This window comes from Bos taurus, chromosome 2, assembly GCF_002263795.3.
Source record: "Bos taurus isolate L1 Dominette 01449 registration number 42190680 breed Hereford chromosome 2, ARS-UCD2.0, whole genome shotgun sequence".
NCBI classification, from domain to species: Eukaryota; Metazoa; Chordata; class Mammalia; order Artiodactyla; family Bovidae; genus Bos; species Bos taurus.
Window position 1 is genome coordinate 19,226,814 of NC_037329.1, and position 23,553 is coordinate 19,250,366.

The 23,553-nt window shown below is 43.6% G+C and overlaps 1 protein-coding gene and 1 long non-coding RNA gene across 2 annotated transcripts in view; one reads left to right on the plus strand and one right to left on the minus strand.

Moving 5' to 3' along the window:
- The window catches only part of LOC132342954 (uncharacterized), a 28,023-nt gene extending 13,008 nt beyond the window's left edge, over positions 1 to 15,015 (minus strand). The window contains exons 1-2 of the long non-coding RNA XR_009491517.1: positions 13,032 to 15,015; positions 10,912 to 11,001 (exon numbers count right to left, since the gene is read on the minus strand). This is a non-coding gene — a long non-coding RNA (uncharacterized lncRNA). The remainder of the gene's footprint in view (positions 1 to 10,911; positions 11,002 to 13,031) is intronic.
- Positions 1 to 23,236, plus strand: part of PDE11A (phosphodiesterase 11A) — a 423,445-nt gene extending 400,209 nt beyond the window's left edge. Inside the window, exon 20 of the mRNA NM_001205422.1 lies at positions 22,849 to 23,236. Within this exon, the coding sequence (NP_001192351.1) occupies positions 22,849 to 23,007 (159 nt within the window). The 3' untranslated portion in view covers positions 23,008 to 23,236. The remainder of the gene's footprint in view (positions 1 to 22,848) is intronic.
- Positions 23,237 to 23,553: the final 317 nt, after the last annotated feature.

Consider the following 23,553-nt stretch of genomic DNA (forward strand, 5'->3'; position numbering starts at 1 on the left):
ACAAAATGGACTTTGATTTATTTCAAGTAGCTTTTAAAAACCTTTTATTTATACAGTAGGACTCAATTTCTATTCATATGCATTTTATGAGCCCAAAACTGCCATCATGAATCTATATTAAAATGCTGGAATCTGGTTTTAAAAAAAAAGGTTCTAATACACTCCCTAATAAGGCTTTTGAAGGTAGAATTTAAGATAAGATCTGATTCTTCCTATCCAGTTGACCAGCATAAATAACTCTTTTTAAAAGTGTTTCTGCTTTGAACTTATGAAGCTAAAAATCACTTAACCCCAAGTCCATACAAGGCTTGGAATGTTGTCTTAAGTTACTTTCCAGTTCCTCTAGAAAGCATATTTTAAATGCTGATTTACCTCTTCATGACCTCTCTTCTCCTAAGAAGAAAATGGAAAGAAGGAAGAAAGTAAGGGAGGAAAGGAGAGAGGGACGGAGTAAAGGAGGGAGGAAGGAAAGAAAAAAGGGTGGGGTGGGAAAGAGGGAGAAAGAAGAAAACTTTCATTTTTCACTAGGAAAAGAATCAAGTCCTTTTTTAAAGATTGATTTTTGCATTCTAGGGGTGCCTCTCCAAAATTTCTGCAATTTAATGTTCATTTGAAGGGTCAGCATTGTTTTTGCTCCTGGGAAGTGAGGCATGAAATAAACATAAAGTATTCTCATTATGCTGTTGCCAAACAGGTCCTCTATATTGTTTGAAATGTTTCCTAAGAGAATTCAAGGAGGCAATATCTGGATCCTCAGCTATCACTACTCTTATATTTAGTTATCAGAGCTGCAGCTGTAAGATATTAAATAAATCACTCAAGGCACATTGCCTCATCTTAACAAGCAGATGCTAAATGACAATGTGACCAGAGGGAGCCATGCTCTCAACCTCATGTACAGTGACCATGGCAGCCCAACTGCTGTGCTCACTGTTTTTCATTATAGATGATAATTTAAAATGTTGAGTCTGTTAGGCAGTGTCTAAAACAAAGTTAAAGATGTCTATCAGACTGAGCTTTTGGAAAAGAATTTCAGTATTACAGTCCAGAAAGATACAAAGGTGTCCCTGTGTATACTATCTCAGCAAGCAGACACCTGTTGAATACTGACTCTAGTGGCCACTGGATAAGGGCTTGCTTAAATTTTAAAGTTTACAAGCATTGTAACTTGACCCCAACTCTGTGAAGGAAGAAAATACTTCATTCTGGATCCTATAATATCTATGGTCTTAGTTTTATATAGGAGGAAATGAAAACCTACAGAAACTAACGGACTTAACCAGAGTGAAGCAGTTAGTACACAGCAGAGCCAAAATTTCAAAGCCAAGTCCTCTCAGCCTTATTTTGCTGCTTTTTCCCACCATACTGCCCCGAGGAAGTGAAAGGCAGCTCCATTTTTGTCCAGCAGAGCTGTACCTCAGAAACCTCCCATTTACAAAATAAAACTCTGAGTTCTTCAGGGAGGAGGATACAAGGAGCTGAGTAGAGATTCTAGAGAGAGCAGTTCATGGAGTGCTGAATGAGCTAATAGGTTCTGTTTAGCTAGTTACCAGAGAAATACTTTCTCAGAAAGATTTTATGTTAAGTTGTCCTTGACCAAACACTTTGATCTGTGATGGAGTTGATGTTGCCAATTAACAACGGCAGATCGACCTCCCTAGTGTATTCCACACCCTTCTGGGAATTCCATTAATAAAATAACAAGGGAAAAAAATTGGGGAGGGGGGATTTTTAAAGATATAAACATTCTCGGGAAATGAAAAGAAGCTGGAAGAATTTTAAGGAACTCTGATAGAAAAAGCCTACCGTGCCTTGAACAGTCTGTAAGTAAGGATGTTAACAACCTGCTGTTGAGGACCCAGAAGGAAATTGAGGATGTCAGGAGAGAAAATATATATGGCCTCAGAGAATACCTAACTCCTCAAGAGCAGATTGTAGGGACAAGTCAGGACTCACGTTCTCTTCTTCCTGTGATGCCCCCTCAAGCTGTTGTCCACATGCAAACACATTTTCATCCAGGAACACCAGTGTATTCTGCTCTAGCCACTTAACATAAACTTCAAAATGTGTTTCCAAATGCCTAACATAATTTGCACATTATCCTTTGAAATGGCAGCCTAGAATTCCAAAGAGTGACTTGTCACAATTTATTCTATCATTTCCTACTTTTTTTGGTTGTTTTGTTGTTTTTCCTAATTGAGATAATTATAAAATGAGCACTTTTGTTCAATATTTTATTGACTTATTTAATGCTATTAAGTGTGGTTAGAAATAGTAGTGTTGCATTCCTTAAAAAAAAAAAGATATAAATTCTCAAAGACAATAGAATGTAAGAGGGCATAAAATATCCTCAAAATTGGAGGCTGGAAAGGAAGTTATGTCCCAGGATGGCTGCAGAAGGGAACATCAATAGGAAGAGAACTGATCTGTCTTTCAGAAGGAGTAGGCTCAGGATGGCAAGGGTCCAGTTCAGCCAGGAGGGAGTCTATTAATTTCCTACTGCTGCCTAACAAAATACAAGAAACTGAGTGGCTTAACACACCAGAAATCTACTCTCTCACAGTTCTGGAGACTAGAAGTCAGAAATCAAGGGGTCAGCAGGGCCAATTCTTTCTGGCAGCTCTGCAAGAAAATCCATTCCATACCTCTCTCCTGGCTTCTGGAGCCCTTGGCATTCCTTGGTATGCAGCTGTGTCACTTCCATATCCACCTGTCTTCACATGACATTCTCCCACATCTCTGTGTCCCTGTGTCTTCATATGACCTTCTTATAAGGACACCAGCCACTGGATTTCGGGCCCACCCTAATGCAGTATGTCTTTGTCTTACGTGTGCAGGCTCAGTTGTTCAATCGTATCTGACTCTTTACGACCTTGTAAACTATAGCCCGCCAGGCTCCTCTGTCCGTAGGATTCTCCAGGCAAGAATACTGGAGTGAGTTGCCATTTCCTACTCCAGGGGATCTTCTCCACCCAGGGATTGAACCCACGTCTCCTGTATCTCCTGCATTGGCAGGTGGATTCTTTACCACTGAGCTACCTAGGAAGCCCCTGATAACATCTGCAATGACTCTATTTTCAAATATGGTCACATTCCCAAGTACCAGGGTTAGGAATTCAGCATCTCTCGCTGTTTTTTTGAGGGGAGGGTGTGTGTCACAATTCGATCCATCGTAAAGAGACTGAAGCTTGAGCCTGGAAACAAGGAGAAGTTGGAAATGGGGTTCCTGGAGTCTCCTACTCTCCACACAGCCAGGTAAATAGCCTTTGCAGCCGCTGCCAACTCAGGAGATCAGAGGGCTCTTCTCTCAGAGCATTAACTGGGAGAACCTGTAACTGAAATTAGAAGTCTGTGGAATGACTGACTAGACCCCAGGGGGCCTCCCCATACTCCACACCCGCCCCCCCCCCCCCGCCCGCCCTACTTTGCACTCAAGATGCCAGAGGCCAGATAGCCCCAGAGGCAGAAAAGTGGGATTCCTCTTCAGGGAAGGAGAACAGCTGCAGAGAGAAGACCTGTGTGTACTTGCACTTGGGATTCCCTCAGTGAGAGTTTTGGCTCCCTGCAGAACGCCCTTAAGATGAAGCCTCACCACCCGCCCCCCAGCAACAACCACAGCCTCTCTGCTCCCCCGCCCCACTTTACTCACTACCCAGAACAAGTCTTTCAGTGCTGCGTGCTTAAATAATATGCTAACAGATTAGGGCCACAGCATGTTTGAAAAGAGCTTCCAATGTGAAGGAATGGAAGTGAATCAAAACACTGAATGAAAAAGGATTTCAGAGCATACAGGAGATGCAAAAAACAAAGACAACTTCAGAAAGCCTCTCCTATCATCAAAAAGACAAGTATATTATAAATTAGGACCTAATGCCTGATGTTTTCCTTCTCCAGTACTTTCTAGTTGCTATGTCATGATTTTCTCCTCCTCGGGGACCTCCTATCCTGGGCTCTCCTGACTCCGCCCCACTGCCAGTGGCCTCCACTCAGACCTTGTCAGGCTCACAGCCTCTCCCCACTCTCACCCCCTAGATTCCATCATCATAACACCCGCCTTATCTTCCTAGGGCAAATCTGACTGTGGGCCCTTCAGATCCTCCCTTCCCATCAGAGAAGAAAAAATCCAAGCTGGCACATTGGCCTGCCCGTGCTCACCTCCTCGCCCTCCATCCTGAGCCCTCTGCTCTTGACACACCCGCCACTGTTGTTGTTGATCAGTCACCAAGTTGTGTCTGACTCTTCACGACCCCACGGCCTGCAGCACGCCAGGTTTCCCTGTCCCTCACCATCTCCTAGAGTTTGTCCAATTTCATGCTCATTCAATCGGGGATGCCACCCAACTCTGTTGCCCTGTTCTTCTGCCTTCAATCTTTCCCAGCATCAGGGTCTTTTCCAATGAGTTGGCCCTTTGCATCAGGTGGCCAAAGTATTGGAGCTTCAGCATCAGTCCCTCCAAAGAGTATTCAGGGTTGATTTCCTTTAAGATCAACTGGCTTGATCTCCTTGCTGTCCAGGGGACTCTCAAGAGTCTTCTCCAGCACCACAGTTCGAAAGCATCAATTCTTCTTTATTGTCCAGCTCTCACATCCATACGTGACTACTGGAAAAACCATAACCTTGACTGTATGGACCTTTGTTGGCAAAGTGATGTCTTTGCTTTTTTACTCCCCTACTCATAGTCCAAGCCCATGTCTTTGCTCACACAGGTGCCTCTGCCAGGCCCACCCTTCCCTCTTCTCTCCAGCAAGTCCTTCTCTAACTGCAGGAATCTGCTCAGGTGACAAGCTTCCCCCAGGAGGTAGATATCCTGGTCTCCAGGGCCCACTGCATTTTCCATTATTAGCACATTATTCTCGTTTGCATTCCCTGTGTCTGTTACTCAGCCGTAATGCCTTCGCACACTGCATGCCCCCAACCTCCGCCTTGCCCCAGCTAGAGCAGCGGTCTCTAGTTGTAACTCAGCTGCCTGCCGTGAGACCCCTCGGGGCTGCCTCCATCAGCAACACAGCCAACATAGCAACAGGATGGGGAAGGAATGGGTTATTGCAAAGCTGTTAGGAAGATCTTGCGTTTCCCCAGCATCTCGTGCCTTCCGTGTTGTCTGACATAACCCACCATTCCTGAGCTGCCCTGTGGTGGGCTTTAGCATTTCCGTCTTTATTTCACGGCTGAGAAGCTAGGGAGGTTATACTTGCTGCTCAGAATCGCCCCAATGAATTAGGAGGAGCTTCAGCAAATGAATGCCTCCCACCAGCAAAGGGAGGGCTAAGCCACAGAACCAGAAAATAACGGAACAGGGAGAATGATTCTCCAAGTCCCTGACTTCATATGTCACCTGTGATCACACTATAGATGGTCTGAACAGCTGAAAAACCTAATATGACATGAGAAAGAGAGCAACAGAGACATACAGAGAAGAAAGAGGCAGAGGGAAAAGAGAAAAGATGAACAACAAAGGCTTTTATAAATCCCCCCTCCTTACTTGTAGTGAAACCTACAGCTCCTTATGCTCCACACTATTTTCATGGTGATCACCCTGGGCTTTTAGGCTCGACTGTGAAAGTATTAATAACTCCACTGTGCTACATTTGTAAGGCATTTGGCCTTACAAAGTGACTTTCTTTTTTGGAGTAAATGCAATTGATGATAGTTAATATCAACCTTTCCAAAAGTCTGAACCAAGGGAGACGGGATTTGTGGAAATGCTTTTGGAAAAGTAAACTTTACATGCTGAAGCCCTCCATACATATGAGCCGTTATACTTGTTATTAGCATTAATAGCATCTCTAAGCCTCAGTAGCCTCAGTTGGAACTTTGGATAAAAAAATAGCGAACTGCGGGTCTCACCAAGATGTAGTGAAGCTATAACAATAACATTTCCTGGACACTTCTTGTGTGCCAGGCACTAGACTGACTTTCCAAGTCTGATTAAATTTTCTTAGCAAAATCAAGGATGGGGAAGGAATGCATTATCACAAAGCTGCTATGAAGATTTTGCATGCCTGATATAACCCACCACTCCTGAGCTGCGCTGTGGGAAACTTCAGCATTTCTGATCAAGATTGATTTAACTTTCTTAGCCATATCAAGATAGATTCTACTACCACCCCCCTTTTCATATGTGAAAGCTGAAGCTAGAGAGTTCCTATAACATGCCTAAGAGTACACAGATATTAAGTAACAGAGCCTAGATTTTTTATTTGAGCCTTCACATCTGGGCTTATGGTTGATAGAACCTTGTTGCCACCTGAGCGGCTGTGTATGCAGGCATCAGTGTACAGACCTCAGGTCCTTACTGAATCACCTGAAATGGAAACAACGCTATCGTCATACTGAAATGCTTGCCTAGAAGCAAACTTGCAAATCATCTGTAGGGGAGTGAAACCCTGAAAGTTCCCTTGTCACCTGACTTGATGGTGGCAAAGCTAGGTTTAGAAACCAAGACTTTGACCTTCGGTGTAGGGTTTGCCCTGATATACTCTGCTACTGCTAAGTCGCTTCAGTCGTGCCCGACTCTGTGTGACCCCATAGATGGCAGCCCACCAGGCTCCCCCGTCCCTGGGATTCTCCAGGCAAGAGCACTGGAGTGGGTTGCCATTTCCTTCTCCACTGCATGAAAGTGAAAAGTGAAAGTGAAGTCGCTCAGTCGTGTCTGACTCTTAGCGACCCCATGGACTGCAGCCCACCAGGCTCCTCCGTCCATGGGATTTTCCAGGCAAGAGTACTGGAGTGGGGTGCCATTGCCTTCTCCGATATACTCCACTACCTACATATAAAATTTGAAGCATATTATCGCCAAGTTTTCAAAGCTGTCCTGAAGGAACAAAGTTTAAAAAGCATATCTGTCTGAGTAGCGATGCAGATTTCAAACACACAGCAAGCAGATGGAAGCAGGGAGTTTGTTTTAAAGGACAGCATGGTGAACCAAGATGTCTCTAAGAACAGGGGAAATGGAATGAAAAGTCAGCAAGCAAGGTAGAAAAGACAGCCCTGAGAGGGCCTGAGAAACTGAACACAAAATCTGAAGGAAGATAAATGGATAATTTAACAGCCGTTCAGTTTTTAAGAAAGACAAAGAACAAGGTACATTGCATCAGAAAAGGCCTAGAAATGATGATGGATGGGGCCCTTCAAATGAGTGGTGAACACAACAGAATCACAGTCGCCTGCACAATTCCCAGCTGAGGGCAAATTTGAGGAACTAAATAAGGATATGAGACTGATACGGATTGAAGAGTTTTTCAAAATCCATTTAATGGCCAGGCAGGGGACATTGATTGCTTTTCAGAGGAAATGTTTAGAATCAATGAGTAGTCGGCCCTTATCGGAATGTGGACGGGGGAGAGGGACCGAGGCTTACAACATTAGCATGCTGTGCATTAAGGTACTGAGATAATTGTTGAATTATGGTAGCAAAGCACTAAATTATTTTGATCTTTATGAAATAAGTATTTCTCTTTTTTATCCTGTACTCGTGAGCTTTATGAACAATGAAATGACTTGCTAGTGAGTAATTCTAATGCATGATCAAAGGTTGCTAATTCTATTATCAGTGCATGTTAAACTTTTAAATAAAATAGTTTAGTCTTAAATAGTTGATACATGCCCAGTGAACAAAATTCACAAAAGGCACAAAAGTATTAGAGAGAAGAGGTACTGCCTCATACTTCTGTCCCCCGGTCACCCAGGTCTTCTCCCTCAGGGCAACCACTGTTACCCAATTTCATCCAAAGATAATCTATGTAGAAGCAGAAATATAGTGTTTTTTTAGCTTTTTCTTTTATTCAGATATAGTTGGTGTATAATACACATATGGATATACACACACACGTATATGTGTGTATATATCTATATATACACATATATGAATGTCTATCCTGCTCCATACATTATTTTTTTTACCCTTAATATATTTTTGAGATTACTCCTTTTTCATGTCCAGACAGCAGCTATCTCATTAGTTTTGATGGCTGCAGAATATCAGATTTTAAAGATGTAAAAATGAATTATTTAATCAATAACTATTATTTCTGAACACTGATGTTGTTTCTAATGATTTGCTATTAACAGAGTGCTATAAATATCCTTGTAAATGCATCATCTTCATACTTTATTTGTAAAATAAATATCTAGACGTGGAATAACTGGGCACTTGGCATATGGGCATTGGGAATTTTGATAGATATTGCCAACTTTCTCTCTGTGGAGTTGGAACCAATTTATATTTCCACCAGCGATGGCTGAGGTGCCTCTTCCTCTATACTCTTACCAAGACAAGCTATTATCAAACTTCTTGAATGTTGCCAATATGATGGTGCAAAATCTATCTCATTATAGTTTTAATGTGTATTTTCCATACCATAAATGAGTTTGATCATGTTTTTAGTATAGATTTATTTACTTAGGAGTAATTGTATTTTTTTCTATAAACGCTCCACATTTTGCCCTTTTTTTTATTGGGCTGGTGGTCTTTTCTTATTTATTTGTAGGAGTTCACTGCATATTAAAGAAATAGACTTTTATCTGTAGCAAAAGTGGCAATTCCACTCTCCCCAGGTTGTCATTTATCTTTTCACTTTTCACTCTGTTTATGCTATACAGAAATACATTGATTTTATGTAGTCAAACTCGTCTCCTATGACTTCTGGATTTTATCATACAGATCATGACTTTCCCATTCCAAAATTAGAAAGTCTTTAAATTCTCAGAACTTCTTTCAGTACCTTATGGTTTCATTTTTTATATTATATCTGTGACTCATCTGGTTTTACTTTGTGTTGGATACAAAGTTTGTAGATGGCTACCCAGTTTTCCCATCAGTTTTTTCCTAATCTTTTCCCCTATGATTTAAAAGATCACCTTCATCATATACCAAATTCCCTTAAACAATTCTAGTTTAACTCTTTCTATTCCGTTCTATTACTCTCTCTGCCTAGTCATGCTGTTTTAATTAATATTGCTTTAGATAATATATATATGTGTGTGTGTGTATATATATATATATATTTTTTTTTTTTTTTGGCTGTGCTGGCTCTTTACTGCGGGGCTACTCTCTCGTTGTCTTGTGAGGGCTTCTTACTGCACTGGCTTCTCCTGCCGTGAAGCATGGGCTCTAGGGGATGAGGGCTTCAGAGCTGTGGCAAGTGGGCTCAGCAGTTGCAGCTCCCGGGCTCTAGAGCACAGACTCGGTAACTGTAGCTTATCAGCTTAGTTGCTCTTTGGCATGTGGGATCCTCCTGGACCAGGGATCGAACCCGTGTTTCTCTCATTGGCAGACAGATTCTCCGTCACTGAGTCACTGAGGAAGTCCCTAGAATATACTTTAATGATAAGCCTAGTTTCACCTTCCCCGTTTCTCTTTCAGTAGTTTCTAAGTATTCTTGCTTATTTTTCCATAGAAGCTCTGTAACTTAGTTCAAAAACAAATCTAGTTTGTCTCTTTATTGGGATAAATGATCAACAGCTGAAGGTTAAATGAATACAAAACTTCCCAACATTGAGATGAAAAATGGTGCCTATTAGGAAGTTTTTGTTCATAATATTCTAATATTCTCTTCATTAAACTGAACTTTAAAATTTAATTTAAAAATATTCAGAGTATTCGTCCTGCTGTTCCCACACATAAAAACTTTCCCCATATCTTAGTTTTGGGGAGAGTTAGCAATATAATACAGAGAAGGCAATGGCACCCCACTCCAGTACTCTTGCCTGGAAAATCCCATGGGCAGAGGAGCCTGGTGGGCTGCAGTCCATGGGGTCACTAAAGAGTCAGACGACTGACCGACTTCACTTTCACTTTTCACTTTCATGCATTGGAGAAGGAAATGGCAACCCGCTCCAGTGTTCTTGCCTGGAGAATCCCAGGGACAGGGGAGCCTGGTGGGCTGCCGTCTATGGGGTCGCACAGAGTCGGACATGACTGAAGCTACTTAGCAGCAGCAGCAGCAATATAATAAAGAAGCCACAATAGCGTCTCTTCCTCAGATCTTAAAGCTGACCCCTTTCTATGGACAAAATGCCAGCTAATGATACACCCAGTGGAATGTGTAAAATATTCTTTGTCTTCTTATTCTTTCTCCCCCAAATCTTTATTTATCATGCTGTAAAATTAATAAAAAGTAGTTTCTCTTGCCATATGGAAAGAGACCACTAAAATAATAGAGGATTTTTGTCTCCAAGGATGTTCATCTAAAGACAAGCATCCCTCATGGATACTTTGGTTCTGATTCTCTATTGTTCTAGGGCAGTGGGATGCACAGCCTTTGATGGCTCCCTCCCTGTCTCAGATCTGAGCCCTGGTTGGTGCTGACAACGAGGACCACCTTTAAACTCACAAGAAATGCTCAGGCATCATGAGATTTGCCCTGCACACACCAAGCAGTTCATTAGTACAAATATCAGGTAAAAAACAGAAGAGCAAGTGTTAATAGGGTATTATAGAATCCATTCTTGGAGGTACCTTGATAGCTTACTCAGAAAACCACTCACAGCAAGAGCAAGGAACTCCACATTTTTACAACCCTTTCTGACTCAATGGACATAAATTTGAGCAAACTCCAGGAGATAGTGGAAGACAGGGAAGCCTGGCGTGCTGTAGTCCATGGGGTCACCAAGAGCTGGACACCACTGAGCAACTGAACAGCAACAACCCTCTCCCACACAGGCACCCTAGCTGTTATGTTTAGAGAACCTTGAGCCCAAGCTTGTGAGAAGTATACAGAAAGTACATAGTAAACACATGCTTGCAGCTCAACAAACTAAAAATTTTTAATGGTTCTTTTTACACATTGAAATTTGCAAAAACAATAGATGATATATATGTCTATGGCATCTCAAGTGGCATAGTTTTACCGGGAAATATTTCGGTGAATGGAGAGGTAGATTGTTACCATGTGGCTGTGTTTTACTTACATGTTCCAACCACCGCTTACATGAGGCCCCATTCATCAAAGCCTATGGCTTCTGGGTCAGCAGCTTATTCCTTCCAAGTCCAGATGTTGCCTACACAATGAACATGATTGATTAGCTACCAACGCGCTCTGAAAACCCGACCAACAGGGTAACGTAGGACAGTCTCCTAGAGGGGCTCATTATAGCAGAAGAAGCGGTCCTCCTTGCTCCTGTGCACAGGAGCCTCTTCAGACTTGCCTGTGATTTACTACTTCAAACCCTCATTTTATTTTCCCAGGGTAAGCTCGAGTAGACGAGTCACAGATAAAAGACTCACTGTCTACACCTAATGCTTGGGAAGTGGTGCTTTTTCATTCCTTAGTGAGGCCTCCTCCCTCCTGGGACTTTGTCCCCTAACAGTGCTGAGGACACTGGAGCAGAAAAGTTGCACCACCACCCAGACGCTGCTGCCACTTGTGAGACGCAGGCGCCACCAGCGTCCTAGTTGAGATCCCTGGGGGAGACTCCATAGGCTCTGTCCTCAGCCTGCAGCATTCCAGGTCTGCTGTACACTTACCCATGGAAACGCTGACCCTTTTAAGTCGATTTTCCCTAGTCTCAGGTTCCTTATCTGTCAAAACAGGGCCAACATCACGATCTCTGCATTGCTGCGAGGTTTAACGAGCTCACATCTGGAGGGGCCCTAGGATGGCACCCGGACACAGAACACATTCAGTATTCAGAAGCTATTAGTCCACTTTGGCCAAATGTGTTTTACTGTCTGTCACTGAGAGCAAGTGTGTGGCCTCGGAACAGACACAGTCCCGTTTCTTTCAGTGGAACATGGTTTATAAAAGTGTAATATGTTCCATTTGCCACAGGCCCCACCTCTCCCAGCTGTATCTCCCAGCCTATTTCATTCATTAACTTTACTGGCTTGGCTGGGTAGACATTGAGTTTAAGATGCAGGGACAGCAGAGCCTGGTGGGCTGCTGTCTATGGGGTCGCACAGAGTCGGACACGAATGAAGTGACTTAGCAGCAGCAGCAACCCTATACTGTGGAAATAACAATGCTATTAATCCAAGGAGACTAAATTCCTGCCTCATTAATTCCTAATGTTAATGTAATTTATAAATATAAATTTTCCACAAAGCAATCCCTTGAACATATAAATAAAATAAAAGTGAAACAAGTAACCTCTGAGAGATTAAGAAGAACATGGGAAGAGAAAGAAAAGAGGGAGAGAAAATTGCAATAGAGTATTTTCTCTTTTACATGCACTACTAATCTGCTTCAAACCTTGGAGAGAAAATGATCTCATTCTAAGTTATTACTCGGAGAAGGCGATGACACCCCACTCCAGTACTCTTGCCTGGAAAATCCCATGGACGGAGGAGCCTGGTAGGCTGAAGTCCATGGGGTCTCGAAGAGTCGGACGTGACTGAGTGACTTCACTTTCACTTTTCACTTTCATGCATTGGAGAAGGAAATGGCAACCCACTCCAGTGTTATTGCCTGGAGAATCCCAGGGACAGGGGAGCCTGGTGGGCTGCCGTCTATGGGGTCGCATAGAGTTGAACATGACTGAAGCGACTTAGCAGCAGCAGCAGACCGTGCCCTTAGGATTCCAAATATAGATCTGCCTCATTCTTACCCTGGATTCCAATGAACTTGCTTGCCCTCCTCAAACCAAGTATTACCTCTGTGGCTTTATCGTCTTTACTTACGATTCCTATCTGAGTAACTCTGTCACATTATTTAGATTTTAAGTTCTCAAATATCACTAACAAAACAGAAAGCTCTGACAGTAATTTTTGGCACTTGCAAAAATCAGACACAGACAATCTGCTATTGCTGAATAGATCCTACAGCTGTTACTGCTGTAAGGAATCTGCCGAGTTAAGATCACATATAGAAAAAGAGTTTTCTCAGCTGGAAAGAGAATCTCACCTGATGTGATAAATGTGGAGTAATACTGAACTACCACTAAGGAGAAAGTAAAAACAGCTAGTTGCTGTTTTTCCTGTCTGAGTTCACTTGATCATTAGGAACAATCCAGGCTAAATGCATGCCAAGTCACCCCAGACCTCTGAGCGTTCCTTCCTTGCAAGGTGAAATCCCATAGCTCTGCTGACTCACCACTAGGAGAGTTGGCAGTCTCTGCTGGTGTCCCGAGTCCCCATAGCATGGGAGACTAAGACTCAGCAGCCTTTAAAACCTTTTAAAGAGTCTGTTTGGCAGACTCTAGTGGTTCAAGGATAAGGGAGATAAGTGCTAGCTGGTCCCTGACTCTAATGAACTTGGGTGGAGAAGGCTGACCCTTGAGTATTAGCAGCAACTTTAAAAAAATGTGTATTTATTTTTGGCTGTGCTGGGTCTTCATTGCTGCATGCAGGCTTTTTCTAGTTGCAGAGAGTGATGTCTACTCCCTAGTTGCCATGTGCAGGCTTCTCATTGCTGTGGTTTCTCTTGTGCAGCAGGGACTCTAGGCACACGGGCTTCAGTAGTTGCTGCACGTGGGCTCAGCAGTTGCAGCTCACCAACTCCAGAGCGCAGGCTCAGTAGTTGTGGCTCATGGGCTTAGTTGCCCTGCAGCATATGGGATCTTCCCTGACCAGGGATCGAACCAGTGTCTCTTGCATTGCAAGGCGGATTCTTAAAACTCCAGGGATCCCAGCAGCAACTTTTTATGTTGGGAAAATTGAGACTCCCTTATGGCAGCCACCAGTTCAAAGTCCAGTAGGGGATTTCAACCTCAAGTAGTTCCTGCAGGTGACAGAGAACAATAAGGGACAATGGCCAAAGACCCAGTGTTTGGAGCTCAGAGACTCCCTCAATTGAGTTTGAGCAGAAATGGGAATTTGCTGGTTTAAGCAGCCAGGAAACTTAGAGGTACAGCTGACTGGGCGGCATGTGGACAGATCCAGAGGATTCAAAGGCCATCATAAGACAGATGCCCCCATTTCTCTGCCTCTAGCTAGGTATGTTTTGCCTTCATTCTCAGCCAAGCTTTCCTCACACATCCTGGCAGCAATAAGGTCACATGTTCATTCTAGGTATTATCACACCAAGAGAAAGAAGGAAAAGAAAAGCTCATTTCCAGTAGGTCCAGGGGAAACCTTGCAAGACCTTGGATTTCCTTAGCTTGGGTCACATCCGATCCACATCTCTATGTCAATCACTGCTGTTGGTCAGGCCTGAATGACGTACCCACTCAGAGCACATGGAGTGAACTGTTCCCTGAGGGAGGGTAAGAGGACAGTATCTAGCCTCTGCTGCCTACTACAGTTCACTTATAACCCACTGCCAAAGAAACTTGTCTCACAACTCCTTGATACAAAGATCAATGTGTCCAAGTATCAAGATGGTTAGAACCTCTTGACACATACACAAGTAGCCATAAAATAGAGACCTACATCCTGACATCAATTCTCTCAATCAGGAATTGCATGTGGTACTAGTAACAGAGATCTGCAATCACAATTCAGCTCAGTTCACTCACTCAGTCGTGTCTGGCTCTTTGCAACCCCATGGACTGCATTATGCCAGGCTTCCTACCCATCACCAACTCCCAGAGCTTGCTCAAACTCATGTCCATTGAGTTGGTGATGCCATCCAACCATCTCATCCTCTGCTGTCCCCTTCTCCTCCTGCCCTCAATCTTTCCCAGCATCAGGGTCTTTTCCACTGAGTCAGTTCTTCGCATCAGGTGGCCAAAGTATTGGAGTTTCAGCTTCAGCATCAGGCCTTCCAATGAATACTCAGGACTGATTTCCTTTAGGATGGACTGGTTGGATCTCCTTGCAGTCTAAGGGACTCTCAAGAGTCTTCTCCAACACCACAGTTCAAAAGCATCAATTCTTTGGTGTTCAGCTTTCTTTATAGTCCAACTCTCACTTCCATACATGACTACTGGAAAAACCATAGCTTTGACTAGACGGACCTTTGTGGGCAAAGTAATGTTTCTGCTTTTTAATATGCTCTCTAGGTTGGTCATGGCTTTTCTTCCAAGGAGCAAGCGTCTTTTAATTTCATAGCTGTAGTCACCATCTGAAATCACAATAGCTTCAACAAAATAGAAATTTACTTTTCTCTCTGATAATAATAATGCAAATAAGTCAATTCTAGGTTTCTATGATATGGCAGTTCCATAACAGTCAGAGACCCAGGCCCTGTTTATCTTCCCTTAGGACGTGGCTGCCATACTCAAGATTGCCTCATGGTCACAAGATGGTCACTGTAGCTCTTATCTGTACATGTATCTGTAACATGATATTAACCATCATGTTCATATTCCAGCAGCAAGAAGGAGAGAGGGGCAAGGACAAGAGGATGCACCTCCCAAATGAATATACTCTCATTTAAGAGTCTTCTCAGAAGCTTTTTTCCTAAATTCTTCTTGCTCTTCCCTGGCCATTCCTAAGCTTTGCTGTTGTTACTTTTTAGTCGCTAAGTCATGTCTGACTCTTTTATGACCCCGTAGACTGTAGCTGCCATGCTCCTCTGTCCCTGAGATTTTCCAAGCAGGACTGCTGGAATGAGTTGCCCTTTCCTTCTTCAGGGAAGCTACCCGACCCAGGGATCAAGCTCAAGTCTCCTATATTGGCCACAGATTCTTTACCACTGACCAACCAGGGAAGTCCCTAAGCTTAAGAGAGGCTAAAATGCTTACTGGAAAGGCAACTAGCAATCTCTGATAGAGATACCACAGCCCTGGTGGAGTAAATGACTCCCTCCCCAAATGGGAAAGAAGTCATAAGCCTTTTAAACTCCATCGTGTTCTAGCCTGGGGAAAACCCAGCAGTACATGGTGCCTGGAGCAGGTACATGTGTGACATATATAAACGATTATTATTAATTTTCCAGCCTGAGCCAATTACACACTAAAGGTTTGTTTTAAAGGTAGTATATTTAATGTGAACGTCTACAAACATTTATCCAGGAAAGTCTTGGTTCACTTCTGTGTTCACCATTATTGTTTATTTGTTTTTCGAAACAAGTTTTAAAATCTGCTGGAAGCCTCCCGTGGTAGTTAATACATTATCTTAAGCAATTTAATGCAAATTAATTTTTACACAACCTTGAGTTTCAGAGGCCATTGAACTGGGGAGGGAAGGAGTGAGGTTTAGGAGGAATCTGTTTGCTGCCTCCCATCTGGACCCCACAGCCAGCTCCATCTGCTCTCACATGTAGTAACTAACACTTCGGCTACTCCCTTGCCAAACACACCATGTGGAAGTTAGCTTATTTTTTTACTCAGAAAAATGGTAAAATGCACAAAAAAGTGTGCACTTCAGGTTTTCTAGAAGACCCAACGGGATTATTTTAGTGTTTGGTAATTCGGTTTTGTACTGCAATGCAAATTTTCCATTCAGCTTTATGGTTCTTTTTTTGTTTTATTTCTGGGTTTCATTACCTTTTAATGCCACAATTCTCCTTTTCTAGTAGGGTCTTGCAACACATTCATATCATATAGGAGCCACCGAAAGGTTCAGGGTAGAGAGCAGCAGGCTCAGATGAATGGTTTTGATTGACCAGGATAGCTGCAATGAGAGTTCATTGGACAGGACTCAAGGGAAGCAGGGAGCCCAGGCAGGGTCAGTGGAGAAGGTGAGGGTCACCTGAGCTTGGGCGATTCAAATGGCGCTAGACTGACACATGGGGGCACTTTGGAAGCAGGATTGAGAGGAGTTGGTGATAGTCTGGATGCGGGGGAAGACAAAGATGTAATGGATGACCTGTAGATTGCCGGGCTGGGCAGTTGGGTGGAGATGCTAATACTTAATTCCCTGAGGGAGTAACCCTGACAGCAGAGGTGGGTTCACAGGAAGGCAATGAGTTGAGTTCAGGACAATTCACGATCTGGCCTTTACAACATGACGGAGGAGTAGAAGGCTGACAAGCCAAATGGGATTCTTAGCAACTACATCATTGCAACATGGCATGTAAAATTCAGGAATATGGCAGATGCAATCGGGACTAATCCTTACCTTTGAGAACCAGGAAAGATTAGCAGTTCAACAGTTCACTAATTGAAAAGTTGGGATTTGCTGCACAATTGGCCACTTCTCTCTGAAGTCACAAACCTTCAGTCGAAGCCTTCTTGTTTCTTGGAGATGCTCTTTACACATGTGAGTGGCCAGTCTTGAGAATTCTAAATAATTTCAGGTCCTGCCACCACTTGCATGCATTCTTGCTTCTCCTGTTGAAGGTTTGAGCAGAGATGACACCAGCTGGTCATGCCACCTATGACTTTCCATTTCAAAATGCCAACCCCCAAGTGGGCTTTTGGACATTTTCAATGAGGAAGTTAAATGATCATGGTTGTAAGTAATCACATCTTCATTACAAGGATATTGCCTCAAACAAGACATTTAAGAGGGGCTCCAAGTCTATTTTTAAATTTTACCCCCCCCAATCGGTATTTTAAAAATATTTTAATTTCTCTTTTCTCTACCATGCCATCATATCTGTTAGTTTCTGATTATTTCTCTTGAGTAGGGTGGGGAATGGAGGAAATCAGAAAATACAGTTCTTATTGCCAACACCCTGGGAATATATGAATCAACAATAGGAAGTAAAAACCATCTTCTCTCTTTGGCCTTTAAAAAAAATAAATAGCCAGCTCAGATAATTGCCTCAAAGTTTTTTTAAAAGGTATTAATGATGTAGTTGGACATTTTCAGGTTCAAAGGAAGTCTTTGAACTGCCTTTAGTTTGGTGGGGTTCCTCTCTGCCCCTTTTCAGCAAGAATGTAGGAGTAGGGACTTCTTCTAAGAGCACAGCTTTCTGTTGGCTTCCTCCCCTGGAGTGCATCTGCCTCCATCGATCCAGCAATTGAGTTCAGAGAAGTGACTGTGGTCGACTGAGAAGCACACACGGGCCAGATGATGGCAGATGTAGATCCTGGTGGCAGAGGGAAAGCAAGGCCAAAATCTGCCTCCCAGCAGCTTAGTGAGCTGGTATAAACACGGTCTTAGGAATTATGGCAGTAAGACAGAATACTGTATTCATTTCCCAAGGGGGTCATGCTGGGGTTGTTTTTATAGCAGGATTTTGTGGCAGGTCAGAACGTCCTGACCCTACTCATCCTGACCTTCCCCTGTCTTCCTGCCACTGCTCTGTGGGCAGGGTGGAGGAGGGCTGCTGTTCCCAGAGCTAGAGATCTAAAGATATAGGCCTTGTTTCCACTCTCCCTTGGAGCTCATGGGCTGGGACCCAAGACAGAGTTGTTTAAAACCAATATTAGCAACTTCCACTGCTGGACCATAGTAATAGGGGGGATAAAACACCAAAAAAAAAAAACCAGAAAAATACACAAAACAAGTTTCAGACAGTGGACAACAGCCACATAATACAGATTCATGAGAAAGGGGAACAAATGAAATGAGCCCGCCAGGTGTCCCAGCTTACTCCCTGTGGGGAGTGACCAGGCCACAGCACAGGGAGGGGCACCCAGGCAGAGTCAGGGGTCTCACTGAGATAAGGAGGCAGAATCAGGAGTCGAGGGAGGCCAAGGAGGTGAGCGTTCTGGGAAGAGTGGCAGAGAAGAGACGGCTGCGTGAGACAGCTCCAGAGATCTGCAGTGGCCCCTTGAGTCTTTGTGCTGTTCGCTCCCTGCACGTGAGGAAACCACTGAGGCTGGAAAGATCTAGCAAAAAGGAGCAAGCAGAGTAATCCTCAGAGTTCACACGGGCAGGGAAGTAGTCCATGCTTCCACCACCCAGAATTTTAGAGAAAAACCTTGAAATATATGATGTTCTGGGCACAGTTCTCAGAAGATTACTGTCTTAGTCATGGGGCCAAATTAGCCCTAGACTAAAGTTTGCTCCAGATCCACCAAGGGAAGCTTAAAGACAAGCCTCAAAGGATCATGTTATTTCTAAGTAACCTAAATGCTTTCCCCAATAAAACTGCTGCTGCTGCTGCTGCTAAGTCGCTTCAGTCGTGTCCGACTCTGTGCGACCCCATAGACAGCAGCCCACCAGGCTCCCCCGTCCTTGGGATTCTCCAGGCAAGAACACTGGAGTGGGTTGCCATTTCCTTCTCCAATGCATAAAAGTGAAAAGTGAAAGGGAAGTTGCTCAGTTGCGTCTGACTCTTAGCGACCCCACGGACTGCAGCCTACCAGGCTCCTCCATCCATGGGATTTTCCAGGCAAGAGTACTGGAGTGGGTTGCCACTGCCTTCTCCGCAATAAAACTGAGCAATGTTTAAAGTAATGGAAAAAAAAAAAAAATCCAGCACACATCCCCTGAAGAACAGAATGGCTACCCATTCCAGGATTCTTGCCTGGAGAATTCCATGGACAGAAGAACCTGGCGAACTACAGTCCATGGGGTCACAAGAGTTAGACATGACTGAGAGACTAACATTTTCACTTTTTTTAATATATGTACATAATATACATACTTATACTGACATAGGCATAAAATGTTTCTTGAAGGATACCCAAGAAACTGGTAATATCAGTTGCCTCTAGGAACAGAAATGGAATCTCTGGGACAGGGGGTGAAGGGAGATGTTTAACACTATACATATGGGACCCTTTGTATTCACTAGACTACATGTCTAGTGAATGTATGACTTATTCATAAAATATAGAATAAAATGTATGTGCTGGTCACAAGTGGGCTCACGAGTGGAGCCTGACTGGAATCAGGAAGGACGTGAGGCCCCTCAGCCACCCGGATGGCCAGATGCCTCGGGCTGTGTCCCCAGGGTGTAGAGGGTCCTGTCAGTGATGGGCCACCAACAGGGTGGGGGAGCTGAAGTGGCTTGGGAGCCCCCAGGATATCCATATATAGCCCAAGTTGGGTTTTGAGGTCAGTAAATCAACCCTAACCTACACCTGGAGGTGCACAGGAGTCACTGGTTTACTGCTCAGTTCAGTTCAGTTCAGTTCAGTCGCTCAGTTGTGTCCGACTCTTTGCGACCCCATGAACTGCAGCATGCCGGGCCTCCCTGTCCATCACAAACTCCCGGAGTCCACCCAAACCCATGTCCACTGAGTTGGTGATGCCATCCAACCATCTCATCCTCAGTCATCCCCTTCTCCTCCTGCCCTCAATCTTTCCCAGCATCAGGGTCTTTTCCAATGAGTCAGCTCTTCGAATCAGGCGGCCAAAGGATTGGAGTTTCAGCTTCAGCATCAGTCCTTCCAATGAACACCCAGGACTGATCTCCTTTAGGATGGACTGGTTGGATCTCCTTGCTCAGTAGATTTGGGTTTAAAGGGAGAGCACCCAGAGGACTAGAACTGTTAGGTTGGTTACAGGGATACATAGCTCAGTAGAAAGAATGACGTTCTAAAATCAGGATGAAGAGGAAATTGGACACACCCACCCAGGGAGGACATGAGTTTACTACCTCTGGACATGTCTAAACACTGAAAGGTCACACGGAGGGGATGTCACAGAAGGGACTCAGCATCCCACAGTGGATGGCACCACGCACATAATGTTTAGTATCCCTCTGTGTGTGTGTGGAGAGTGAGCAGAAGGGTGACATGTCCCTTTTCTCTTTTGCTAAGAGAAGAGTTAGTCAAACAAGACAGATAACCAGTAACATTTGCACAGAATTTATCGGGTATCACTCACTGATGAGAAGTTCGTAGGAATACCTGTATCTTTCTAAATACTGGGAGCAATTCTCTTGCTGATGGTACGTTGCATGTAATCACCGTAAACCTTGGAATTTAGATTTGTGGATCATGCCTTGCCTTCCTAATATTCTAATAGTTCCATATTCTCCCAGCTAAGTGCATTTCTGTGTAACAAATTTATAGTGTAAGAATTATTCTTTAAGATGAAGTTCTTGCTCCCTTTGCCTAGAACCAGCACCTGACTAGAAGAAAATAATATTCCAGTATGGCAATTCTGTATTTAAGGAGAGTATGAAATAAAGAGAAAAAGGAATACTGAGAAATATATACCACCCCCTCAAAAATTTTTATATTCAACACAAAGACAGCAAGACAGAGAACAAAGAGCTAGACAAAAGAAAGCAATCTGTTTGGGGCTAAGCCAAATAAATTTAAATAGTTTTAGAAATAAATTGGTGGAGTAATTCGAATCATGGGCAGGTGCTATGAATGTAATTTAGTAAATGCTCGGGAACCTGCCAAGGAAGAGAAAAATGTGTTGCTTTTGAGATCATTTCCCAGCAGCTTCATAAAAGAAAACTGATTACAGGAATTTAATAAGTAAAACAGAGCCAGAACTATAGTAATCAAATGAGTTTTTAATTACATTTCATGCAGAAAAAAATTCCAATTTGTGCTCCTGGGATTAAAAAAAAAAGTTTAGAGAAATGCTTTTGTAGCAGGAAAATAACATAAACACTAATTTCCATAGGAATTATAGTGGTCGGTTTAATTAAAAGGCTTGATCAGAGCAAAGAGGAGCCAGTGCCAAACTATACTAAAAGCCATGGCATTCATCGCCCCCTCTCACACTATTGTCTAAATAAAATCACTGCACTGAGCAGAAAACAGGCACCTGCATTTTTCTCATGATGTAAAGGGGATTTTGATTACTGCCTGAATTATCATGGTGCTGTGATTTATTATCACATGGAATAACGAATACATCCAATTTCAAAGTAGACGTCATTGCTTGGTGTGATAAATATCACGATGATGTGCTCTGTCTGGGGGATGTGAATGTGAAGGGGCTCCACCTGGGCCAGAGTGGAGTGCTCGCTGCTCAGCAGGCTCCCTGATTATTTCTGGACTTCCAGCCCTCGCTTAACTTCCATCTAGTCACATCACACTTGTATCTCTGAAACTCCCCAGAGTGGAATCGTATTTAGGGAATGCTTCTGGTCTTCCTAACACACTGCAGTCATGATCAGGGTAGTCCATCCTCAACAGAAACAGCTCTTCTTCCTATTGGAGGACTTTGCTCTGGGGCACCTGCCAACCACCGGTCAGGCTTGAAGGCTTTTTGGGAGGTGTCCTACAATGGTGGCGGTTTAGTCACATGGTCACAGTTTGTCCCCCTTGTGATGAATGGGACGCACCTGCAGGGTGTCTCCATGGGACTCCGGGTATAATCTGTGGCCACAGAACGCTGACCAAGGCATTTCCAGGGGCTAAGCCTCACGGCTCCATGATCCTTGTTTTATTCATTGCTATGTCCCATTAGAGCTGTGATCCAAGATTTGTGAGGCTGGAAGTTTGTAGTGTTTGGGAATAGGGAACCATTGTTTTTTTTCAAATGATACAAAATTAAGTGCAAAACAGATATTTAGAAGGGTCTCCTGCAAGTGAGGAGGCTGGATCCTGACCTTTCTTAGCCTTGGGGTTGGTCAGCCTGTGGCCACACCCTACCTTTTCTCTCCCTCATTTCTTCCACACCCCTCCATCTGTCTCTCTCTTCCACACCCCTTTTTCTTTTCTCTCGTGTCTATTTCCATGCATGTTCTCATGTCGATCTGTACACTGAGCACTGTTCCCCTATCCTGTGCTTTAAAAAATGAGCTCCTCTCATTTCAGGACTTTACCTGGCCTTTCTCATTCAGGTGAATCCACCCAGATTCATCTACGGTGGAGCAAATGATAGGTTTATTTTTGTAAAAATTTCACTTCCTGGTCTATTGAGATCTGGAGCCCTCCTTAGCAGGCAAAGATACACATATTAGTAGACTTGTGTGAGCTGAATATTTTGTTTCCTATTTGATGTGAATTTAAAACAGGATCATAATCAAATTGGCTGGCACCCCCTGGAGCAGTACACAGACATCTGTCTTATTTTTTCATTTTCTCTATAAGCTCTATTAATACAACACAGTGATGTTAAGTGCATATTTGCTTCTTGTAAATAGCTCATGTTTACCAAAATAATCATCATTTTCATTTCTTACAGCCCATTTCCATTCTCCTCACAAGTGAAAGCTAGAAAATCATGATCATGATTGGTTCCTCTCTCCCCTGCCTGCTTTTGTTTTATTGTAGGCATTGGTGAAGGTCAATGTGAAACTGAAGCCAATGTTGGATTCCGTGGCCACCAACAGAAGTAAGTGGGAAGAGTTGCACCAGAAAAGGCTGCTCGTCTCCGCAGCTGCCTCCGCCCCCTCCGCCAACGTCATGGAGACCAGGGATGACAGAAACTAACCCTTCAGGCCAGCTGCTGCTGCAAGATGACTGCGCCCTGGAGAACCGGCTTCGGTCCCGCACACCATTCTTTTGTTCCTTTAAGCTCAAACAGACATAAAACCTCAGGGATGTGCTGAGAAGCATGCCTGGACTTTCACCTTTAAGTGTGGTGTCAGCAAAAAGGGCAGAGGAGGAAGTGGGGGCAACAAGCACACCCCAGGACCCTCACCTTTCCCTGATGAGCACGAAGATTCTGGGCTGAGACGAAGATTCTGGGCAGAGGGCAGCTGTGGGTCCAGGACCTGAGGATGGTTGGCCCTGCTCACTCAGAGCTGAGGGAACGCTGAACAGTGAAGGCGTCGTTAGTGCTGCTTCATTTTGCATACAGCTATTCTGTTTGTTACAAGCCAAACAATGCCTGCCTTTGCTTCCTCTCCCAAGCTCCCTTTTGTGCCAGACTGTCCTTAGAATCCCAATTTGTATTCTGTGAAGATATCTTATTTTTAATCCTAAAGCTTCTTAATGATAGATCAGAGCCTTCAGAATTGCCTACCTAAAAGAGAC